This window comes from Manis pentadactyla, chromosome 15, assembly GCF_030020395.1.
Source record: "Manis pentadactyla isolate mManPen7 chromosome 15, mManPen7.hap1, whole genome shotgun sequence".
Lineage (NCBI taxonomy): Eukaryota > Metazoa > Chordata > Mammalia > Pholidota > Manidae > Manis > Manis pentadactyla.
The window spans coordinates 3,102,991-3,128,554 of record NC_080033.1 but is presented as its reverse complement, the minus strand read 5'-3'; the positions used below and the strand labels follow the sequence as shown (position 1 = coordinate 3,128,554).

The following is a 25,564-nucleotide window of genomic DNA, read 5'->3' as shown; positions in this document are numbered from 1 at the left end:
CCCAGTGGCTGTGGGGTTGATGTCCTTGTAAGTTGTAGGGCAAGTGTGCAGATGGGGCTCAGTTAGTCAGTTATTTACCTGGAGCAGCAGCAGAGCACCAGGTTCCTCCGAGATCGCAGGGGCACGGGGAGTGGAGCCGAGTAGACTGACTCAGGTCCTGCACTGATCTGGTTTATTGATGGAGCTTTATCTTTTTAATTAAAAACTCATGTACGAAAACCCCTGATGCAACAAAAATATCTGCTTCCTCCGAGGACCCGCTTGACCATCCTGAAGTTTAGAAAATAAAAAGTCCCACTCTGAGTAGTGGGAAGGGAGGTCAAGTCACCTGAGTTAGGGCCCCAGGAGTCAGTGTTGGCAACTGTACTTTTCCTCAGGTTGCAAGGCAGTGGGCGGCGCAGAGTAGGTGCTCAGCCAAGGAACCAGCACATGTTTGTTGGCCCTCATGAGTGTCGTGGCCCTGGGGCATGGCTGGCTTTGGGGCCCCCCTCGGTCTAATGCTCTGCCTCCACCATTTTTGAAATTAACAAATTTTCTAAAAGGGGCCTGCGTTTTCATTCTGTGCTGGGCCCTGCAGGTTCAACGGCCAGTCCCGATTGGGTTTACACTGGTGAGCGAGACAAAATCCTTCTCTGTGGGGCTTACATTTTAATTTTAGGACAGATAAAGGGAAATCTGTTTTCAAAAATTGTTAGTGGTTAGTGCTATGAAGAAAATACAATGGGGCGTGGCACAGGCAGGGCTCCTCCAAATGCCAGTCCTTGACGAAGGAAGGAGCTGGTGCCGGAATAAATCCGCACACTGCTTCCTTCATCGAGAAAACCCTACTGAGAAAAACCCCAGCTGCACTCAGCAGTATGCGTAGTGACGGAGCCGGCATGTCCACTGCAGTTCACAGGCCACGGCCACTCCACGGCCCAACCACGCGCTGAGTAGCCGTGGAGCGTGGGAGGCTTTAGGGGGGCCTGTCAGTGCTTTTCAAATGAATGAAGGGATGAAGGCAGGACTCCACCTCACCTTCCCTCCCTCAGAAAGTAGCCTGCTTTCCTTCCTACTCCAGGTGGCCCTAGAGACCCTCCTACTGAGCGGACCCCAGAAGCCGCCGACTCACCCTCTCGCCAACTATCACTACGCAGGTACTGGAGCGAGGCTGCGGGGGTGGGTGTGCCCGGCTAGTGCCCGGGAGCCAGTCGGTCTCGGCGGCAGGCTCTGCTTGTGCCCCTGGGCGTGCTCTTGGGGCCCTCCTTCTCCTGCCTTTCCAGAAGGGCCTTTCCTCTCCAGGGGACCTCAGGGGGTGCCTCTCTCTCCTGGCTGGGTCCTCCCTTCCCCCTTCCAGGGGTTCCCTCACCGTCTGTGCCCAGCCAGGAAAGGGATCCCCTGGCCAGGGAGAGGTGAAGGCGGGCTCAGATGCAGTGGTTGAGCACCCCAGCCTGGGAGTCAGGCAACTGGGGGTCCCTGTCTCCCGTTGGCAAGTCTGTTAAGCAATGGAAGCCTTGTTATTGCATCTGTAAAGTGGGGATAGTACTGATCCCAACCTGCTAAGGTTTTTCTAAGGATTGTATGAGATAAAACAGAATTCTTGGCACATCATTGGTACTTGGTAATGACAGCTTTAAAAAGGGCAGGCTGCATTTCAGCCACGGCTGCGGCCGCAGAACTGTCCTTCTCCCTCCTGTTGCTCCGATAGGTTCAGACGTCTGGACCCCCACAGAGAAGGAGCTGTTTAATAAGGCATTCCAGGCTCATAAGAACAACTTTTCCTTGATACACCAGATGGTAAGGTGTACGTGGGTGGGCTGGTGTAGACAAGGCCTCATCTCACACTGCTGAGCCGAGCTAGAGCTGGAGGGCCTATCTGGGTGACACGCTGTTCACACTGTAAACTGCTTGTAGTTTATAAAGCCACTGATGTGAACAACTGCAGACAGTACAGAAATGCCATCACGTGCTCAAAGCCCTCCACACCCATCCCCGTCGTCTTACTTCTGAATGATGACCTCTGACTTTGGTTGGGCACCTCAGGCATTTGCCCGTACAGATCTTACGTGCACATACACATGTATTTAGAAAAGGATGCGAACATACTACACTTAATGTCTGCTGATGTTTTTTGTTCTTTTAACTTGATACACACAAAACTGCACGTAACCAAAATGTAAGATTTGATGTTTATACCTGCAAAACCATCACGATGATCAAGATAAGAAACACATTTATCACCCCCAAAAGGTTCCTCCTGCCCCCGTGATAAATCCCTTTTTCCTACCACCCCTGTCCCTAATCACCTCCTTATCTTCTTTCTGTCACTATAAGTTAGTTTGCATTTTCCAGTGTTTTCTATCTATCCTGCAGCATGTGCACTGCTTGTCTGCCTTGTGTGGCTTCTTACACTCAGCATCACTATTTTGAGGTCCATCCATGTTATTGTGTGGACCCTTTTTCTTGCTGAGGAGTATTCCATTGTGTGGATGTAACACAGTTCGTTTAATCATTCACCTACTGAGGGACATCTGCGTGGTTTCCAGGTATCTGCAATTATAAAAAAAGCTGCTGTGAACATTCACATTCAAATCTCTACATGACCAAGTAGTGTTGGTGGTGGGGCGGGTGGTAAATACTTAGGAAAGGAATGAGTGGCTCACATGATAGGTGTACACTGAACTTTTTCAAGAAAGTGCCTTTTCATCTACTTCTTCCAGGTGGTTCTTTACCCAGTTTTGGGTCACCTCATATGCACATGCTGGTCAGCACATTGCTGAACGCTCGAGGGGAGCGCCCCCCAGATCTGTGGAAGTTTCGTCTGTGCAGCTCTCTTCCCTGTCCTGCCTTGTCCTGTGAACTCTCACCGCCTTGTTCTCCCAGGACCCCCCTCCCATCTCAGATCAGGAAGCCCACCAGGCTCTGCCCGGACCCCTCTCCCCAGACCATGGCCTGGAAACTCTCTCAGGGTGTAGTGTGTAGGGACAGTGGGGGCTTATTTTCTGTCTCTCAGGAAGACTTGTTCTTGGCTTGCCTAGCGTCTCACCAAACATCATTTCAGACATTTTGACCGTTTCTTCTCATTGTTTTCAGTGGGAAGCTCAGTGTAGCTCCTGCTGCTCCATCTTGTTTGGAAGCAGAAGTCCAAGTTCTTTTTTTTTCTTCTAACTTAGTGATATTTCTTAGGCAGAGGATTTACTACTCTGTCTCCTAGTCTTTGAAGATATACAGAGCTGAAAAAATTTCACATGGAGAAAGTATTTTCTGAAGTGAGCCCCACATCTTAAATGGCCAATTTAATTTTCCTGAGAAATAGCTTTCCTAGAGCAATTAAACTTTCCTGTTCTGCTTTGTTTTTACAGAAGTTATTATTAATGGGGTCCATTCTTAGTGGGGGAAGAGCACATGTTGGAGTCTGAATGCCCAAGGATCGGACTGTGCCCTCAAAACCCCCCCCTCCTCTCGTGGGCCGCCTACCTCTGCACTGCAGGGCTCTGCCTGGCTGTTGCAAAGGCTGTGTGGTACCTGCTGATGAGGGCGTCCTGCTGCAGGGAGTCCCAGCTGGTAAATGCATAGCCATTAGGCCTGACGTCACAGTGAGCACCTGTGTAGGGAGCCCTCGTGTACATCTTCCCATATGGAAGGCCTCCCGGGATTGACTTGGGGCTCAGAGAGCGTGCAGAGCTTGGACGGTGCTGGCTACGGTGGCTTTACCCTGAGCAGGACTCTGTGCTTCTGTGCTTCTTGTAGCCCAGGGGCGTGCCAAGCCCAAGCGGAGAGACATTCCAGGAGAGCTTTCAGAAAGTGCGTAGCCCCACGGCGAGGGGGCGTGTGAGGCAGTGCCCAAAGCCCGCTGCTGTTTTCTTTCACCAGGTCCAGACAAAGACCGTGGCCCAGTGTGTAGAGTACTACTACACCTGGAAAAAGAGGGTCAGGTTTACTACCTCTTCTCGGGCCCCAGGACTGAAAAAGAGGGTCAAAAGAAAGCTGGCCGAGGCAGACCCAACAGAAGCAAAGGTAGGGGATTCTGGGGCAAGGGTGTCTCACTGGAGTTCAGTGCTGGTCTGAAGACCTACTGACCACCCAGGTCGGGGTGGGGAAGAGGCCCCTACAGAGGAAAGCATCACCCTCAGAAGGGTGGAAGGTCGGCACCCTGATGTCATTTCTGCGCCTTCTGCAGGCCACTTGCAACCCTAAGAAGAGACCCAACCACCATCCATCCCCTGAGTTGAAGACAGAGACGGAGAGTGGCAGGGGAGAATCTGTCATCACCGCCAGCCCAAGTGCTGCTCCCAAGCGGACCCCTGAGCCTCCGGAGCGCGTCCAGGGCCAAGGCGCTTTTCCCTGTGGAGAGTGTGAGAGGTGGGCACCAGCCCTGTCCCCGGATGCACCCGCACAGCCTGCCCTCTGTCCCCGTGGCCCTCAGCCCACCTTCCCCCTGCTCTGACCCGTGTCCTCTGCTGACTCTGCAGGGTGTTTGACAAGATAAAGAGTCGAAATACCCACATGAAGCGACACCGGCTTCAGGACCCCGTTGAAAGAACTGACGGGGAGGAGAGGCCAGCGAAGGCCCTTAAGCTTGAAGAGGAGGAGAAGGAGGAGGAAGGGGAGACGGGGGCTGACATGGGCCCCTTTCAGTGGTGATTTGGGCCGTGAACCGGGGCCAGGCAGCGTATCATCGGGATGAGGACCTCGGGCCATCACCTCTCCCTTTAGCCTCCCCGAGGTGTTCAGGGCATCCCTCTGCCTCCACCCCCACCCCCCGACCCCTCACCAGCTCAGCTTGTCCACCTTAGACCGATGGGCACCGTTACGGAGCAGCACGCAGCATGGTTTCTATACGCACACCCTTTACGCTGCATCTGATTTTTCCTGCTCTTCCAAGTGTGTCCCAGGGTCACGTGTCACAGTTAGGATTCCTAGTCTGTTTCTCCAGTGATCCTTTTGATTATATCTCAGACCCAGCATTCCATCACAACCACGGAGGTTATTTAAGAACTATTGGATGGTTTACTCCACAGGCACACATGAGTTTCAAAGCCTCACTCACTTGTTTCAGTAAAATGAAAAGGGCAGCTCCTTTTACACGTGAACCTGCTCAGCCAATTTACAACTTAGCCTTCAACTTGTCCGGGCTGAGCAGACATCAACCGTGCAGACTGAGTATGTTTCCTCCTTCCTCTCCCATTACTTAACTTAGTTATGTCTCTTCCTAGAAATAGTGCCATTTTATTTCTCATCTCTTCCATATGCACCCCACCCCAAACAAAGTCAACCAACCCACCCCAAACTTATTTCTCCTTTAATGCCTGCATCCTGACTGGGCCGCACTTCTCCCGGCATGACTACAGGGCGACTTGAATTTCCGTTTTGCTTTCCCATGTCGGGGACGTTAAACATCTGTCTGTTAGTGGGCAGTTCTGGTGACCTCCTCCCAGAGGACGTGGCTTGCCCGTGAGATTGCCTACAAACTCCAGAAGTATCTATTTCTTTCAATAAATAAGTTCTTTTTGTATTTTTTATAGGCAATGAAACAGCCACAGAATCTTCTTTCTATAGGGGTTTTGTAGTGCTAGTGGAGTTGGGAAGTTGGCAGTGGTGGCAGTGGCGACAGTGTACGTGTGTGTGTGTGTGTGCGCGCTTCATTTTCCTTTCTTCCTAATGCAACAGTCTTTATAGCCCAGGAACAGTGTGGCCATTCAATCCTGGGAACCGTTTAAAGCAGACCTGGGAAATGAATTACTGACGGCCTCATTTCAGCACAGTACTTCATGATCAGACCTCCCTATGTATTTTGCAGAGCTCAGAATTCGAAGTCACACGTTACGTTTCGTGAACATTGCTAAAAAAAAAAAAATCACACCAAGATCACTTGTTGAACCCACTGAGTGTATTTTTCTTCAATCATCTCTGTTAAGATCAACATTAAGAAATCCACATTTGTCTTAACGGACTCCTCCTGCTTGAAACTATTCCCATTTAATTATGACACATTTGCTAAGATGGTTTAGGATTCCTAGCCTTGCCAAAGTTATGGATTCTGTTTCCTAGGGAAAGAGTATTTATTTAACACTTTGTATATTTACAGTATAGTGTCCTGAGGACCAGATCAGTTTGGAAGCCTCTGGGTAACCCATTTGTATACACACCATGACCGCTGGCCCAGGCTCCCACACACTCAACGCTTCTCCTAAACTGGTGTCCCCAGTGCCTGTATTAGAGAGAACAAGTTCACCTCATGGCCAGGAGCAGATCGTGATATTCCATGGTCCCAACCGAGATGAATCAAAACCCTGGAAGTTGGGAAGATGTCTTAATGGCATATTTGGTCTTGAACAAAACTACTGCTTCCATTTGATTTCTTCCCCCCTTTTCTTATCCGGATGATTTTCATTCTTACCTCACCCATCAACTTGTCAATAGGAGAATAGGAGCTATTTCCCTTCTTTGTTTGGGATTCTGGCTGCTACCCAGGCACCATTTTCCAAGTAATTAATGAGCCCTGCAATGTCCTGGCTTGTGACCACCGGCCTCTTCCTTTGTTATATTACATGTCGCCAGGGAAAGGACTGAACGCAGGAGCAGGCAGTAGACTGCCGCTTAATGAAGAGCAAGCTGCTATTTTTAGGCGAAAATACCCTAAGTTCTTTTACTTTTGCCACATGGAAAAAGTGTCTATTTAAAGCTGAATCTTAGGCTTATGAAGAAAGCCGCAGAGGCACAAGTATTTAAGAGTTACAGAGACCGAATACATTGTCAAGGGCTGGAACGGAGCACACAGTCTGGTAGGGTAGGAACTCAGTTTCTCCTCCCACCTGCCCCCCAAAGCCACTTTCCCTGCATCAGCAATGAGATATCACCAGGTGACCCAGTTTTGGGTGAAGGGCAAAAAGAAGTCAAAAGGTTAAAGTGAACTTTTTTCCCTATTCCTTAGAGGCAAGGGGTCAAAATTCTGAGGTGTTGTTTACCATGCTGCATTAAAAAAAACATGTTCTGACCATCTGCTGGGTATCTCAGATTGATCTGGGTATTAGCGGCAGAGTATTCATCAAACAGAATCTTTATACTCAAGGAACAGCCTAGTTGAAGAGGACTGGAATGAATGAATGAATGAATGAATGGGTGAATGAATGAAAGGAGCGGCGAACAAATGATCTTAAAATAGATTTTTTCCACTTTAGGATCACTCGTTTATGGTCACAGCAGGTTGGGTAACATCTGTAGCTTATTTGTTTTAGATGTAGATCCATGTAAACCCAATCTCTTAACATGATCATAGGCTTTTTTCCTTTTTTTTATTAAGGTATTATTGATATACACTCATATTGTTCCTTCAGTTTTGCTTCATTGTTATACTCCACAAATGAGGGGAATCATTTGGTATTTGTCTTTCTCTGCCTGACTTATTTCCTGAGCATAATACTCTCTAGCTCCATTTACATTGTTGCAAAAATGTTGGGATTGGTTTCTTTCTTATGGCTGAATAGTATTCCATTGTGTATATGTACACTAAACAGTGTGACGAAGGCTCTTAATCAATGTCTCCTCACACTTGATGAGAGGAAGTGTTGACTCCCGGAACCACCTAATCTTTTATTTTTTTCATATATGGATCTAATTGAATTGAACTAAACATGAGAGAAGAGGTCAACATTTCTACTCAGTTTATAGTGAGGGGAAGAAAACTATGAAATGGCTTAATACTATTTTTTTAGGGTAGTGGTCTAACTTCTTGCTAAAGGTAGCCACATATTTCTGAGCTGGTAGAATTTTGTAATTTTTAGAAGTAATTTCATTCATACATCTAGAATTGAAGTTTTCTTAAAATGCCTGAGGGGAAAAAACCCACAAAATACTTTTGCTGTTGTTTTTCCCCTGACAGACTATATCACTTTTATTGGCTTAATGATTTGGGGAATATTTGATAACAAAGCAAGACTTGAAGGGGTGAACTTTATTGCTCTCATTTATTTTGCTAAGGGGTTAAAGAGAGTTGAAATATTTATCTCTGTAGTGTATCTTCTACACAAGCTCCAATCATGAGGACTGACTCATAGTCATATGTGAAAAGATTCACACCTCTGAAAGAAAAGTTTGCTTAATACCATGTTTATTAAGTTATTGGGCCAGAATTTTTTATAATTAGTGTAAATAATAGTGACAGAGTGTAGAAGGAACTTAGAGCCCTCTAAAATTAATTTTAGAAGTCAGCTTTAAGACTTGCTTATAGAAAACATCAGAATTTCACAACTAGAAGGGTTACATTTTTTTTTAAATTTATACACTAAGAAACCAAGACCAGAGAAAATAATAAACTGATTGCTGAAAAAATTGTAACTAGGATCAAAATCTTCAGTTTTCTAGAGTAAAGCTATTTCTATAATCCCCCCAAAAGTGGTAATAGTTCAGATAATTAATATAGAATTCTCTTAATGAATAAAGTCACAAAAGGCATTGCTAATAATGATTATTCAAACTAGAACCAGTATCCAATATTACTTAGAAGTTCATCAATTGATATATGAATAGCTAAAAAAGACTAGATACATATGTACAATGGAATACTATTCAGTCATAAGAATGAAATCTTGCCTTTTGGGACAACCAATTAGTCCTAGAGGGTATCATTCCTGGAGGCTATCATGCTAAGTGAAGTAAATCAAACAAAGAAAGACAAATACCATAGGATCCCCCTTATATGTTGAATATAAAAATCAAAACAGAAATAGACTTATAGACACAGAGAAGAGACTGTTGGCTGCCATAAGGGTGGCAGGTAGAGAAACAGGAGAAATAGGTCAAGCAGGAATAAAAATTAGAATGTCTGATATCTTGATGAGGATGATTATTACATGAGTGTATATGTATATGTCAAAATTCATTGAGCTGTACACTAAGATGTGTGCCTCAGAAAAATAATAATAATAATTTAAAAAACTGAAACTTGAAAGCTTTTCCATTTGCTATACTCTTCATATTATTTGCTTGTTTCGTTTTTTTTTTTTTTTCTGTAGGGGAAGAGAATAAACTCTTATTAAGCGAATACAATGCCCAGACACTGCGCTTAGCATTTTGTTTATTTTATTATTATATTTAACTCTTAAAGGAGCCTCTTGTATCCTTTCATTCCATTTTCAGTCTCGGAGACAGAGATTCAGATTAGTAAATGTCCCCCAATAATGCAGATAGTAAAGTGGCATAAAGGTTCTAAACATGTTTTTTACTTCAAAGCCCATTCTCATTTTTCTACAGAATAACTCTTACCACATCCTCCATAATCATACTTTTTGTTAATTATGTGACATTTCCTAGCTCCGATTTCTTTCAGTCATTAAGTATTCTCTTGCATTCACCAAATATATTTCCTTTATCAATATATGATCAAAGAGATATGTTTGTAGGCATTTATATTATTTATTTCCTGAGCAGTACTCTGTTCTTTCTACTTCCAATTGCATGAATATCCCTTCATTAAATTGACTGTTTTAAGACATTAACTAAGACCAATACTATCGGGTTGACAGGGAGTCCATATCATAAATTTCCTGGCATCAAGCTCCTTTTCCTTCTTTCCTTTTCCTTTTCCTTCCTTTCCTATCTATCCATCTGTCCATATCTTTCTCAGATACCATTCCTTTCTTATCCACGAGGGATTTGACACTCTGGCTTGAGATAAATAGAATTCTCACTGAAAGTACTATCTTATAAGGGATAAAATACAGAATAACAGATCTGGGATAGATTGACAGTCATTTCCTGATAATACAGACAACTATTATCCTCTAAAGCTGTTTTCTGCTACTTAAAGAAGCAGTATCCAATACAAAAGGAATATATGAGTCTACCTTTAAAGTATGGCTTCACTGGCAAATGTTTTGTTATTATGATTGTTGCAAATACAAGCATTTGCCTTTGGCTGTTTGAAATTCAAGCAGTTTCATTTCACTTGAGAAGGTTATGTGAACACATTTAAATTGGTAACGTGTAGTTAAATCTTTCTTCCAGGGAGAACAGAAAAGTTATTTATGTCCATTTCTATGTATAATAATCTTGAACCAGGATTTCCTACTATACATTCTTTGTACAAAGCCCTGTTTGTGTTCTCTGCACCTCATCCATGCATAGTATTCAGATTTCGCAGAATAATCACTTTTAAATTTCATGGTGGTCACAGTTCCCTTGCTCATGAACTTCTATTCCTATCTATTAGGTTGGCAGAGAAAAAATAAATCATGAGCTAGGCATGTGATGGCCTTGACAAAAGAAAATTCATCATTTCTTTCATTTTATATATGGATGTCTGAAAAAAAATGGGAGCAATTGAAAACTGAACATTCTACTCTGCCACCAAGGAATGATCTCTATCGCTTTACTAGCATGTGTGCTTGTAGAGATTGCATCATAAAAAGGTAGTAATAGCGATCATCAACTTTTTTTGTCTTGCATTTTATTTTGTTGGGGAACAGTGGCTCGCCTACTCTCAATCCTTTGCACAGAATTCTAGGTTTTGAATCAGAGTACACTATATTTCTGAACACAAACACTGACTCAGGGTTAGGTATTCGACTCCTCTCTAGCAAATTTGCCAGATTTATATAGAAAAGATTCCTTTTGGGTTCACAGCCAATAAGAACCATGGAAACCTGAAGATGCTAGACGCTATTTCACCAATATGTACATACAAAAAGGAAAGAGCTTACCTGAGACAAGAAAAACAAACAAACAAAAAACAAAAGCAGAGCCAGGGGAAAGAAAAACATTTCTGATGACATTTTGAGCAGAAGGACTCAGTTGCATCCAAAATCATTTACCTGAGTTGAAAATTTCTTTTTTTTAAAGAAAGTTTGGTTTTTTTATGATCAAGAGCTGAATAAACACCATTACGAAATATCTCTTACTGTGATCTCATTAAATGTATTATAAATCAAGAAGCTTTTGAAGTGACTTTAAACTATGAATTTATAGTAAATGATGCTTGATTTACTACATATAAAGCAATTTTAGGGAAATAAAATCAATATAGATTTATAACAAAAGTAGTAGTTCACCGCATGCTTTATTTTATTATTTTTGGTTGTAATACTTTGTATTTTAATTCATATTCAATTTTATTATGTTTATATTTATATAAATATTCATATAAATACATTTCTTTAATTTGTATTTAATTATTTAAACAATATTACCTGCAATCACATGTCTAAATTTCTGTTAAATTATTAAAAGATATATAATCATTATCTATCTGCAAACCCTGCCCTCACACATTCCCAGTTCCATCTCATCAAATGAATGGCAGTTACATGGATTTCCATATGTAGATTTATTAGGTATATTTATAAAAAATTGTGTTCATATACAAGTAAACATGGTTATATATCCCTTCCCCACGTGATTTTTTTTTTTTAACTCAACAGGTATGTACTTTACACTATTTCCCTCTTACTTATTGCATTTTCCATGTGGGCTAGTAATTCCCTAGTTTCTGTGTATAGATTAGGCCTCTCTGCTTAATTCGAGACCCGCATATTTCATCACCTAATTGACATCTGCACTTGGATAAAAAACTGGCATCTCAAAATGAAGCTGTTTCACAACGAGGTCGGGAGGCCTCTCTTTCCACAGTTCTCTCTCTGACTTTCTTCATCTCAGTCACTGACAGCTCCATTCTACACGTTCAGACAAATGACGTCACCTTTGCCCTTTCCCCTTTCTCATCCGGGTTCCAACAACGAACCCTATTGGCTCCATTTCCAAATGTATCCGGAAGTCAACTGCGGCTCACCATCTCCATTTGCCAACCGACATTGGTAAAAGCCACCATTTCTCCCCTGGACTGCTGCAGAAACTTTTGATGTGGGTTCCATTTCTATTTGCCTGAAACCTACTCTAAATACAACAGCCAAATTGACTCTTATTACCTGCAAGACCCTGCATGGTCTGCACCTCCTATTAGTTCTCAGACCTCCTGTTTTCTGATCTCCTTTCTGTTCACTGCCACAGTCTCATGCGTTTTCTTTCTGTTCCTCTAATACACACAGCACTCTACTGATTCTCTCCTTAACTGACTTGCTTTACTTCTTTCATCATACCCACTGAACTCTGTTTCAGTATTTTTAATAATTTTAAAATTGTTCTTTACATTTCTATGTTTTCACATCAATGTTAAATAATTATGATTATTTTCTGTATAGTGCTCTAGGTATTGAGGACTATTTATTTTCTCCCGTGTTCCTTTAGCGATATTCCATAAATTCTTAAATACAGTGTTTTTAAATTCATTATATTATTTTTTAGATTTCCTATTACATTATTTTACATTTGCTCCATGAACCATGACTTATTAAAAAACATAGTATTAAAATTTACAGTTAGCATGAAATTTTATTTTCTGGTTATACTACTGTCATTTTTATTTATCTATGGTCACAGTATAGTTTCTATATTCTCTTGATAGATATTAAAATTTTATCTTTGATCTAATATATGATCAATTTTTATTGTGCTCTAAAAGAAATTATAACATCAATTTTAGAGAAGTTTTATATAATATGCATATTGTATATTTATATATACTATGTATATAAAATTTTATATTTACACAAGATATATACAGATACACAAATACATTAATCTATACATAGTAAATTATATGCATATAAGAACCAGTTAGCACTGCATTAAGTCATTTTGTTCTGTACTATTATTTTTTCAGTTGATCTCTGAGTGAAAAAACTGAAATTAACTATTGTTTGATTCTGTTTCTTCTTTTATATTCTAAATATTTATTTATTATTATATAATACTGTTTTTCTTAACTTTATTTTTACTTTTTTTGGTACAGCTGCAGAATTTCTTTTATTCATTAAAGTATGTTTTCTTGTACAGATTTTAATTATGTTTTAGGAGAATATTTCATGTCAGATTTTTCTTTGTAAAGTAATGTGAAATTAGTTTCCCATTGATTTTAGCCCATTCAAACTTACTTGCTATTCCAATTATGGTTTCATATTGCATCATGTTACATTTACTTTTAAAAAATTGTATTGATTTTTAAGCTGTGTGTTTGCTTAAATTCTTCTTTTATGGAGATTTTCTGATATTTAGGAAAGTTTGCATTTTGTTGTAGTAGCATCTTTATGATAATATCTTAGTTTAAAACCATTAGTCTTTTATTAATTCTATATCATGAAAATTATTACTGTATTTTCTCTACTGCTTTGTCTCTTACCTCTTAGCTACATCTGGTTTTAGAAAATAGCATTATTTTTATTACTTAGCTTTGCATTGCCAATGTTAGCTATTTATTTCCAGATACTTTGGATGAGGTAATTAGTGAACTTTTTCTACTTTCTGTCTTTTTTTCTCTCACATTTTCCTTTAACTTAATCATTTAGGCATAGTGAGGTGTATCACTTTTACATTTTTTTCTATCACCTTATAAGTGAAATATATCTTAAACCTTATTCCACAGTTTCATATATTTAGTGCTCACAACCTCATCTTGTACATAGTCTCTTGAGATTTCCCATAGTTAAAGTTTTTGTAGTTTACTTAAGAAGTACTCTTGAGGAAAAAATTTTTTCAAGTCTTTATGTATGTTCAGGTTTTACAGTTGCGGAGTATTTTTCCTGTATATGAAATCCATAGTATCACTTTCTTCTGAGTATATTATAACTTTGCTGCTCTATTTTCTGGTATACAAATTTAAAGAATTCCGAGGCTAGCTTAATTCCATTTTCCTTCAAAATAGACTTTATACTTAGGCCTTGTTTCCCAAAGATTTCTTTCTATGTCCTTCCTGGGTTCTTATTGTTCTGCCTTGTGGCTGGAGTAATCCAAATCCCAGAAAGAAACAGGTGACCACTCAGATGGGGCCACGCAAATGAGGAGACTCTAATAAACAGATTATTACAGCAAGTAGATAGATGGTGAAGCACCTAAGGCTGACAAGAGTGGAAAACGCGTTATGCCATCTAGACCTGAAAAGAGGGGACTGCTGGAGCCCAGAGGAAACAGCAACACATCTACTGCTGCACAACTACTGCTGCACAAACACACACATTTCTCCAATAAACAATAATAACTTACTAAATATTTAGATAAGCTCTTCTTAAAATAATGACAAAGTCCACAGGGCTGGGGTAAAGTCAAAAAAGTATTAACTGATACTCCCTCCATTGGATGACGGCTCTGAACTCTTACATGCCACTTAACCTGAGATGCATCTTCTGTCAACTAAATGGGTCTAATATTCTTTCCAGTTTTAAAATTCCCAAAATGTTGAAACACAAGCAAAACAAATGTAGTCTAGCGCTTCATTTCTACTGTGAAGGCATTACCTCACTCTTAGTAAAGGCATCTTTCACTCCACACCTAGCAAAATCCTCGGCATCCTTTCTGTTATCAGCGTGTAATCGTCCAGGTACAGCCTTTAGGTCCAACAACTGCAGTAAGTCTTTCTATACCTTCTTCACAGTCCGATCTTTATTTCCAACATTTCACTGATTTTCTTTCTTTTTAAAAAGCACACATATCTCCTAAGTAATATTTCTATAATTTTTGCCTTAACTAACCGATGTTTTTGGATTAAAACAACATTAATAATTACATTAAAATTTATCTATTATAAAAGGAAAATTCTTTTTTATGACAATGAGGCTTACTATACTCCAGAAACATTTAATTAACCTGTATTGAGTAGTTTTAAATCTATGGTGAATATTAAGTAACACTTGATCTTGAGCCATGAAATGCTTACTGTGGGTGTCAGCTTCACAGTAGAACAGCTAAGGCAACGTCTGGGCCACAATTAACCCGAATGTAAGCTGTGCAGTTAGAAGGCGCTCTGCAGTATTACATGAGCCTGGTTACAAGCATTCTGAGGGTTTTCCTTAACCAAATTTTAATTACTGATTCATGTGGCATCAATAATAACTAAATTTCTGCCCCTGTAAGAAATGACACTTAGAATGTGGCTACATATGTTATTTCCAATGAATTTAGCATTTCCTTTACTTTTCAAAGCAATAAACTGTAATTGTGTAATTTATTTTCAAGTACAATAAAGGGAACTTTGCTTTTCCTTTTTTGGTTATAGGGGATTTTTGCTTTGAGTTTACTAGTGAAAAGAAAGGTTACAAATGCACTAAAATTTTAATATTTTATTTTAATTGTGGCTGTTTTTATATCAAGGATTCAGAAATAAGATGAAATACAAAGAATACAAACAAGAGAACACGAAAGCATAAACAGATCATTTGTAAAAGGACAGACATTCCTGTGATTTTTTTTCCCCACGTTTCTTGAGTTGATTCTGTTTTTATGTACCTGACAGGAATTTCTGGAAGGCACTAAGCTCCTTTTTCACCAGAGAAGACATCATTTTTTTTTCTTTTAACATTGACCCTGACCTCTGTGCACAATGAGCTAGACAGATAAACATTTAGATGGCTGGCTTCAACCCAGTAGCTCATCTTTATAACTCCTCGTCTCACCCACTGCTGCAAACAAGGATTATCTTTAAAATATTAAAGCTATAAGCCCAAGACACTATGATGAATTGAGAGTTTGTAATCTATACATACAAATACTAAGGACAGCAAATCAATAAGGTGCAACACAGGAATAAACAGGGATGGGACTCTTTTTGTCAGGAAGATAATGATGACCATGGAAAGCACAAAGAATACATACTCAAATAAACACAACCACAGAGTTATCTTCAAAAAAGAGAAAATTTTATCCACATTCCTAAGTAGAAAATTTTGTTTTTGACTACCTAAATACGGGAACCTCTTTGTTTACTATTGTTATTGATAAGGACTACTGAATGAACATGAAAGCGATTTGTCCTTCTTTCATTTTGACCCCTAATAGAGCTTTCTCTCAGACTGTTTACATTCACAATTAGAACAGTGAGATTAAAGCACAAAAACAACTACAATGGGAGAAGTTTCTCAAAGCATATCAGCTAAATCCAAAGGTTTACTGAATTCTCAAAGCTCAATTGCTAGCTTTTTTCTTGACTCAGTAAGGACTATCAACTATGTGAACTTGACAGAGTTATTAGCAATGGTGCATTTCAAGATGACAACACACAGAAATTTTGTTACATCTGAATATGAGTACGTGTTCATATTTCTGTTAAGACATAAAAGCTGACAAGCTAACCAAAACCCAAGCTAAGTAAACATCAGATAAGAGTAAAGGAGAAGGTGGCAGTGAGCTGATTTATTGGAATGGATCTGAGCACAGATTCTGGGACACGTACATTCAAACTTCCAGAAGAAAAATCAGAACACAGGTTTTATAGTCATCACGTCATCTGTTATACATTTGGGATCTAAAAGCCGTATCTCCAATGCCTCCTCTGAGGACGTACTTTAATTTGGATAATGCTTCAGGACGCAAGCTTTTGCCTCTAGAACTACTTATAGGAAGGTTTGAGTTTGGACACATTTCTGATGCAGAACCTCAAAAACAGATGTTTGATCGATCAATCAAAGAGCTGTAATCATATTTAAATCATACATACCGTTGATACCTTGGGTACAGAAGCCTATAGATGTTCATACTTCAGTTCATAAAAGGGGTCAGTAAACTATGGAGAAGTGCCTGTTTTTGTAAATAAAGTTTATTGGAACACAGCCATGCTTGTTCATTTCCATATTATCTATGGCTGCTTTTGTGCTGCAACAGCTGAGTTGAGTAACATACAGACTATATGGGCTGCAAAGCTGAAAATATTTATTATCTGTCCCTTTACAGAAAAAAGGTTTGCTGAACTCTGGTCTATCTGAGTTGTTTAAGCATAATTTGTTTAAGCAAAATATAGATAATTTGTTTTGCCAGATTTTCTCTCAATAGTCTATACTTGAAGTTTTTCTGAGCTACTCAGCAACAAATGAGTCTTTCAATCCAATATTAAGTAAATGGGTTTCACAACTACACTATTATTGACCATTCCAAATTCTTTTCCAAAGTGTAGTGAAATAAGTCACGGAGAAAAGCCTTTAGAGTCTTCTGAACTTACATTTGGTCCTATCTTTATAGACTTATGTGACAAAATGTGCTAGATACTCTTTTCGGTTATTAATAACTTTTAATAATTTTTCTTTCAAGAATTTGGGTAATTTCTAATGTCAAATAGGATCTAGATAGACATGGTCACATTTAGAAATAATGTTAGATCAGGCCTAGCTTAAGCGAAACATCAAACGAGCATGGCTGTATTTAAATAAAACTTTATTTACAAAAATAAGTGGTACATTTGATTTTACCTGCAGACCATAGTATGCTGACCCCTATTTTAGGTCTATGGTTGCCAAGGAAACTGGCTATAGGCCAGGGGTTATGCAAGATGAACTCCTAATATGTGGGGAAACACAACCTTTTTGAGTGCATCAATAAACAATAATCTAGATTACAGGAAAATTAGAAATACAATAAAAAGCTTTAAAAATATGGTCATTGAAAAAGAACACAGAATAAATTGAAGTATACAAACCTTTTCTGACATGAAAAAGAAATCAAGATTTTTCATCAGAAATAGGTCATGATTCTTCTAACATAATTAAGGTAATAAAACTTATGATTCTAATGAACTTGAAAAATTACAGTAAAATCATACTTGCCCCCAAATTTTAAAATAAAAATGCATACAAATGAGAACACTTGGGGACTGATCCTACCCAGTGGTGTAGAAAAAGTCTGAACCCACCTCATCCCACATACACACCAATTACACACTTATACACAGAGTAATTTATCCTAAGGAAGGAAAGAGGCCTGAATGAACACCTAGTGCACAATAAGGGAATAAAAAAAGACCACATAAAAAATCCAGGTGAGATGGAGACATCGTAGCAGAGGAAGCCCCACCTCCAGCCCAGCTCTGTGTTAGGAAAGGATATCGCTGAGGGACTGGAGCACAGAATAACCTTCTCCGGGGAATGGAATAAAAGCCACAGTTTGTGGGTCAAAGAACAACCATACCATCAATGTAAGAAACCGTTTTTAGAACTAATGCACCCACCAAACACCGGGGGACCTGCTAGAACTTGCTCTGGGACTACAGGTGCTAGTGCACACCCTCATTTATGTTCCTCCACACATTGTTACTGCAGAAGGGGCAGGGTGAGTACCAGTGTTTACATTTCCTCCCCATATTGCTGGTGCAGACTGAAGCAGCACGAGTGATACTGTTTCTGTCCTAAACCCGTATTGACAGTGCAGGTGGGAGCAGGGTGAGTACCGTTGTTTACATTCCCCCTCATGTAGCTGGTGTAGACTGCAGCAGACTGAGTGATCTTGTGTATGTTCCACACCCATACTGACAGTGCAGAAGGAGCAGGGTGAGAACATCATTTATGTTTCCCATGCATATTAATAAAAATATGTCACTGGCAAAAGCAAACACATAGCAAAGGCTGTAGATCAATCACTTAAAAGCTAGTGTGCAGATAAAAGACAACAGTAGTAAATCAGTCACTTCTAAAAATTAGTCAGTGGAATCATTAAATAAAAAGGAGCAAAAGAAGATGTCATATACATAAAATGTGGAGGAGGCAAAGTAAAAGGGGACTGATGTTAGAATGTGTTCCAATCTAAGTTACCATCAACTTAACAGACAATTATATATATAGATGTCATAGATAAGCCCTGTGTCAAACCAGAAGCCTACAATAGATAAATAAAAAAAAAAAAAAAAGGAATCTACCGATAACACTAAAGAAAGTTATCACACACAAAGGAAAAGAGAATAAGAAGAATGGATTAGAGAAGATTGGCAAAACAACCATAAAACATTTAACAAAATAGTAAAAGTCTATCAAAAATCACTTTCGATGTAAATGGACTAAATGCTCCAATCAAAAGACACAGGGTGATTGAATGGATAGAAGAACAGGACCCTCAACTTGCTGTCTACAAAATACACACTTCATACCTAAAAACACACAGACTGACATTAAAGGGATGCAAAAAGATATTCTATGCAAATAGAAATTAAAATAAAGCTGGAGTGGCAGTACTTACATAGAACAAAACAGACTTTAAAACAGGACTATAATGAGACAAAAAGGTCATTATATAATGACTAAGGGCTCAATCTAGAAAGAAGACATAACAATTGTCAATATCTACACACCCAACAGAGGAGCACCTAAATATATGAGGCAAATATTCACATGTATAAAAAGAGAAATTGATAGTAACAATAACAGTAGGAGAGCTTTACACCCATTTACAGTAATGGCAAGATCATTTAGAAGAAAATCAATAAGTAAAGGGTGGCTTAAAATGACACATTAGAACAAATGAGCTTAATAGATGTATACAAAACATTATATCCCAAAAACTGCAGAGTACATATCCTTTTGAAGTGCACATGGAACATTTTCCAGGATAGATCACGTTAAGCCACAAAAAAAAGTTTCAAAATTTAAGGCTGAAACCATACCAAACAACTTTTCTGACCACAATGGTATAAAACTGGAAATCAATTAATCAATTACAAAGAAAAAAACTGGGAAAATCACACACACATGGGAACTAAAAAACATGCTACTAAACAACCAATGGATCAATGAAGAAATCAAAAGAGGGAATAAAAAGAAATACTTGGAAAATAATGAACATAGAAAGACAACAATTCAAAATCTTTGGGATAAAGCAAAACCAGTTCTAAGAAAGAAGTTTATACCATTACAGGCCTATCTCAAGTGAACAATCTAACCCTACACCTAAAAGAGGTAGAAAGAAAGAACAAAATGCCCCAAGTTAAGAGGAAGAAGAAAATAAGAAATATCAGACTGGAAATAAATGAAATAGAGACTATAAATATATATATACAGCAGGTCAATGAAACTAAGGGTTATTTCTTTGAAAAGATAAACAAAATGATTAAACCTTTAGCTAGACTTATCAAGAAAAAAAGAAAGGGGACTCATAAATGATATCAGAAATGAAATAGAAGTTACAATTGACACCACAACATCTGTAACAGATTACTCTGAAAAATTATATGCCAACAAACTAGAAAACCTAGTAGAAATGGATAAATACTCAGAAACATACAATATTTCAGGACTGAACCAGGAAAAAATAGAATATCTGAATGGACTCATTACTAGTAATAAAAATGAATCAGTAATAAAAAAAATTTCCCGGTGGAACAAAGATGGCGGTGTGACTAGAGCAGCGGAAATCTCCCAAAACCACATATATCTACGCACACATAACAAAGACAACTCTTCCTAGAATAAAGACCAGAGGACACAGGACAACATCCAGACCACACCCACACCTGCGAGAACCCAGAGCCTTGTGAAGGGGGTAAGATACAAGCTCCGGTCCCGCGGGACCTGAGTGCCCCTCCCCCCAGCTCCCAGCGGGAGAAGAATAGGCAGAGCGGGAGGGAGCCCAGGACTGCTGAACACCCAGCCCCAGCCACCCAGACCAGAGCAAAAACACAGTGCGTGCGCAGGGGGCCCTGGATACTAGGGAATCGGGGCAGCAAGAACAGTGAGCGGGCACTGGAGGCCTGGCGCTAGAGGACAAAAGAAAAGCGAGTGGCCATTTTTTTTTTCTTTCTGTTTTGTTTTGGCAAGCGCTTTTTGGAAGTCTTAAAGGGATAGGGACCCCAATACTAGGGAAACAGACCAGTGAGCAGATGCCTGAGGTTGGCGCCGGAGAATAAAGAAAAACAAGCGGCCATTATTTTAAATTTTTTATTTTTTTGTGCTCGTTATTTTGTTTTGATGGGTGCTTTTTGGAAGTTTTAAAGGGGCAGGGTGGGACACTTAATCCAGAGGTAGGAAATCCGGGGATCTCTGGGCACCCTAATCCCCTGGGCTGCAGGGAGCAGGGAGGCCCCTTATGGAGATAAATACCCTCCCAGCCGCTCCCCCTCCAACGCAACTCCACCACTTTGGAGTAGCTGCCCGAGCCAGGCCACGCCCACAGCAACAGCAGAGATAAACTCCATAGCAGCAGGGCAGGAAGCAGAAGCCCTGGCTGCGCGCAGCTGCTCAGCACAAGCCACTAGAGGTCGCTGTTCTCCCAGGAGAGGAGGGCCACAAACCAACAAGAAGGGAATTCGTTCCAGCCATCACTCACCCCAGCTCTGCAAACTATTCCTATCACCATGAAAAGGCAAAGCTACAGGCAGACAAAGATCACAGAGACAACACCAGAGAAGGAGACAGACCTAACCAGTCTTCCTGACAAAGAATTCAAAATAAGAATCATAAACATGCTGACAGAGATGCAGAGAAATACGCAAGAGAAATGGGATGAAGTCCGGAGGGAGATCACAGATGCCAGAAAGGAGATCACAGAAATGAAACAAACTCTGGAAGGGTTTATAAGCAGAATGGATAGGATGCAAGAGGCCATTGATGGAATTGAAACCAGAGAACAGGAACGCATACAAGCTGACATAGAGAGAGATAAAAGGATCTCCAGGAATGAAACAATATTAAGAGAAATGTGTGACCAATCCAAAAGGAACAATATCCGTATTATAGGGGTCCCAGAAGAAGAAGAGAGAGGAAAAGAGATGGAAAGTATCTTGGAAGAAATAATTGCTGAAAACTTCCCCAAACTGGGGGAGGAAATAATCGAACAGATCACGGAAATACACAGAACCCCCAACAGAAAGGATCCAAGGAGGACAACCCCAAGACACATAATAATTAAAATGGCAAAGATCAAGGACAAGGAAAGAGTTTTAAAGGCAGCTAGAGAGAAAAAGGTCACCTATAAAGGAAAACCCATCAGGCTAACATCAGACTTCTCGACAGAAACCCTACAGGCCAGAAGAGAATGGCATGATATATTTAATGCAATGAAACAGAAGGGCCTTGAACCAAGGATACTGTATCCAGCATGACTATCATTTAAATATGATGGTGGGATTAAACAATTCCCAGAAAAACAAAAGCTGAGGGAATTTGCTTCCCACAAACCACCTTTACAGGACATCTGACAGGGACTGCTCTAGAAGGGAGCACTCCTAGAAAGAGCACAACACAAAACATCCAACATATGAAGAATAGAGGAGGAGGAACAAGAAGGGAGAGAAGAAAAGAATCTCCAGACAGTGTATATAACAGCTCAATAAGCGAGCTAAGTTAGGCAGTAAGATACTAAAGAGGCTAACCTTGAACCTTTGGTAACCACGAATTTAAAGCCTGCAATGGCAGTAAGTACATATCTTTCAATAGTCACCCTAAATGTAAATGGACTGAATGCACCAATCAAAAGACACAGAGTAACAGAATGGATAAAAAAGCGAGACCCATCTATATGCTGCTTACAAGAAACTCACCTCAAACCCAAAGACATGTACAGACTAAAAGTCAAGGGGTGGAAAAACATATTTCAAACAAACAACAGCGAGAAGAAAGCAGGGGTTGCAGTACTAATATCAGACAAAATAGACTTCAAAACAAAGAAAGTAACAAGAGATAAAGAAGGACACTACATAATGATAAAGGGCTCAGTCCAACAAGAGGATATAACCATTCTAAATATATATGCACCCAACACAGGAGCACCAGCATTTGTGAAACAAATACTAACAGAACTAAAGGGGGAAATAGACTGCAATGCATTCATTTTAGGAGACTTCAACACACCACTCACCCCAAAGGATAGATCCACCGGGCAGAAAATAAGTAAGGACACGGAAGCACTGAACAACACAGTAGAGCAGATGGACCTAATAGACATCTATAGAACTCTACATCCAAAAGCAACAGGATATACATTCTCCTCAAGTGCACATGGAACATTCTCCAGAATAGACCACATACTAGCCCACAAAAAGAGCCTCAGCAAAATCCAAAATATTGAAATTCTACCAACCAACTGTTCAGACCACAAAGGTATAAAACTAGAAATAAATTCTACAAAGAAAACAGAAAGGCTCACAAACACATGTAGGCTTAACAACATGCTCCTAAATAATCAATGGATCAACGAACAAATTAAAGTAGAGATCAAGGAATATATAGAAACAAATGACAACAATAACACAAAGCCCCAACTTCTGTGGGACGCAGCGAAAGCAGTCTTAAGAGGAAAGTATATAGCGATCCAGGCGCACTTGAAGAAACAAGAACAATCCCAAATGAATAGTCTAACATCACAATTATCGAAATTGGAAAAAGAAGAACAAATGAGGCCTAATGTCAGCAGAAGGAGGGACATAATAAAGATCAGAGAAGAAATAAACAAAGTTGAGAAGAATAAAACAATAGCAAAAATAAATGAAACCAAGAGCTGGTTCTTTGAGAAAATAAACAAAATAGATAAGCCCCTTGCCAAACTTTTAGAGAAAAAGAGAATCAACACAAATCAACAGAATCACAAATGAGAACGGAAAAATCACGACAGACTCCACAGAAATACAAAGAATTATTAGATAATACTATGAAAACCTATATGCCCACAAGCTGGAAAACCTAGAAGAAATGGACAACTTCCTAGAAAAATACAACCTTCCAAGACTGACCAAGGAAGAAACACAAAAGTTAAACAAACCAATTACAAGCAAAGAAATTGAAACGGTAATCAAAAAACTACCCAAGAACAAAACGCCCGGGCTGGACGGATTTACCTCAGAATTTTATCAGACACACAGAGAAGACATAATACCCATTGTCCTTAAAGTTTTCCAAAAAATAGAAGAGGAGGTAATACTCCCAAACTCATTCTATGAAGCCAACATCACCCTAATACCAAAACCAGGCAAAGACCCCACCAAGAAAGAAAATTACAGACCAATATCCCTGATGAATGTAGATGCAAAAATACTTAATAAAATATTAGCAAACCGAATTCAAAAGTATATCAAAAGAATCATACACCATGACCAAGTGGGATTCATCCCAGGGATTCAAGGATGGTACAACATTTGAAAATCCATCAACATCATCCACCACATCAACAAAAAGAAAGACAAACACCACATGATCATCTCCATAGATGCTGAAAAAGCATCCGACAAAATTCAACATCCATTCATGATAAAAACTCTCAGCAAAATGGGAATAGAGGGCAAGTACCTCAACATAATAAAGGCCATATATCATAAACCCATAGCCAACATTATACTGAACAGTGAGAAGCTGAAAGCTTTTCCTCTGAGATCGGGAACTAGACAGGGATGCCCACTCTCCCCACTGCTATTTAACATAGGACTGGAGGTCCTAGCCACGGCAATCAGACAAAACAAAGAAATACAAAGAATCCAGATTGGTAAAGAAGAAGTTAAACTGTCACTATTTGCAGATGACATGATATTGTACATAAAAAATCCTAAAGACTCCACCCCAAAACTACTAGAACTGATATCGGAATACAGCAGTTGCAGGATACAAAATTAACACACAGAAATCTGTAGCTTTCCTATACACTAACAATGAACCAATAGAAAGAGAAATCAGGAAAACAATTCCATTCACAATTGCATCAAAAAGAATAAAATACCTAGGAATAAATCTAACCAAAGAAGTTAATGACCTATACTCTGAAAACTACAAGTCACTCTTAAGAGAAATTAAAGGGGACACTAACTGATGGAAACTCATCCCATGCTCGTGGCTAGGAAGAATTAATATCGTCAAAATGGCCATCCTGCCCAAAGCAATATACAGATTTGATGCAATCCCTATCAAATTACCAGCAACATTCTTCAATGAACTGGAACAAATAATTCAAAAATTCATATGGAAAACACAAAAGACCCCGAATAGCCAAAGCAATCCTGAGAAAGAAGAATAAAGTAGGGGGGATCTCACTCCCCAACTACAAGTTCTACTACAAAGCCATAGTAATCAAGACAATTTGGTACTGGCACAAGAACAGAGCCACAGACCAGTGGAACAGACTAGAAACTCCAGACATTAACCCAAACATATATGGTCAATTAATATTTGATAAAGGAGACATGGACATACAGTGGCGAAATGACAGTCTCTTCAACAGATGGTGCTGGCAAAACTGGATAGCTACATGTAGGAGAATGAAACTGGACCATTGTCTAACCCCATATACAAAATTAAATTTAAAATGGATCAAAAACCTGAATGTAAGTCATGGAACCATTAAACTCTTAGAAAAAAACACAGGCAAGAACCTCTTAGACATAAACATGAGTGACCTCTTCTTGAACATATCTCCCCGGGCAAGGGAAAGAACAGCAAAAATGAACAAGTGGGACTATATTAAGCTGAAAAGCTTCTGTACAGCAAAAGACACCATCAATAGAACAAAAAGGAACCCTACAGTATGGGAGAATATATTTGTAAATGACAGATCCGATAAAGGCTTGATGTCCAAAATATATAAAGAGCTCACACGCCTCAACAAACAAAAACAAATAATCCAATTAAAAAATGGGCAGAGGAACTGAACAGACAGTTCTCCAAAAAAGAAATACAGATGGCCAACAGACACATGAAAAGATGCTCCACATCACTAATTATCAGAGAAATGCAAATTAAAACTACAATGAGGTATCACCTCACACCAGTAAAGATGACTGCCATCCAAAAGACAAACAACAACAAATGTT

The 25,564-nt window shown here is 39.6% G+C and overlaps 1 protein-coding gene across 1 annotated transcript in view; it reads right to left on the bottom strand.

The window, feature by feature from the left end:
* LOC130681106 (uncharacterized) overlaps positions 1-25,564 on the bottom strand; it is a gene marked incomplete at its 3' end in the record, with an annotated part of 204,334 nt that overhangs the window by 104,179 nt on the left and 74,591 nt on the right. Inside the window, exons 6-7 of the mRNA XM_057493297.1 lie at positions 2,497-2,529; positions 79-190 (exon numbers count right to left, since the gene is read on the bottom strand). Coding sequence (XP_057349280.1) covers positions 79-190; positions 2,497-2,529 — 145 coding nt within the window. The remainder of the gene's footprint in view (positions 1-78; positions 191-2,496; positions 2,530-25,564) is intronic.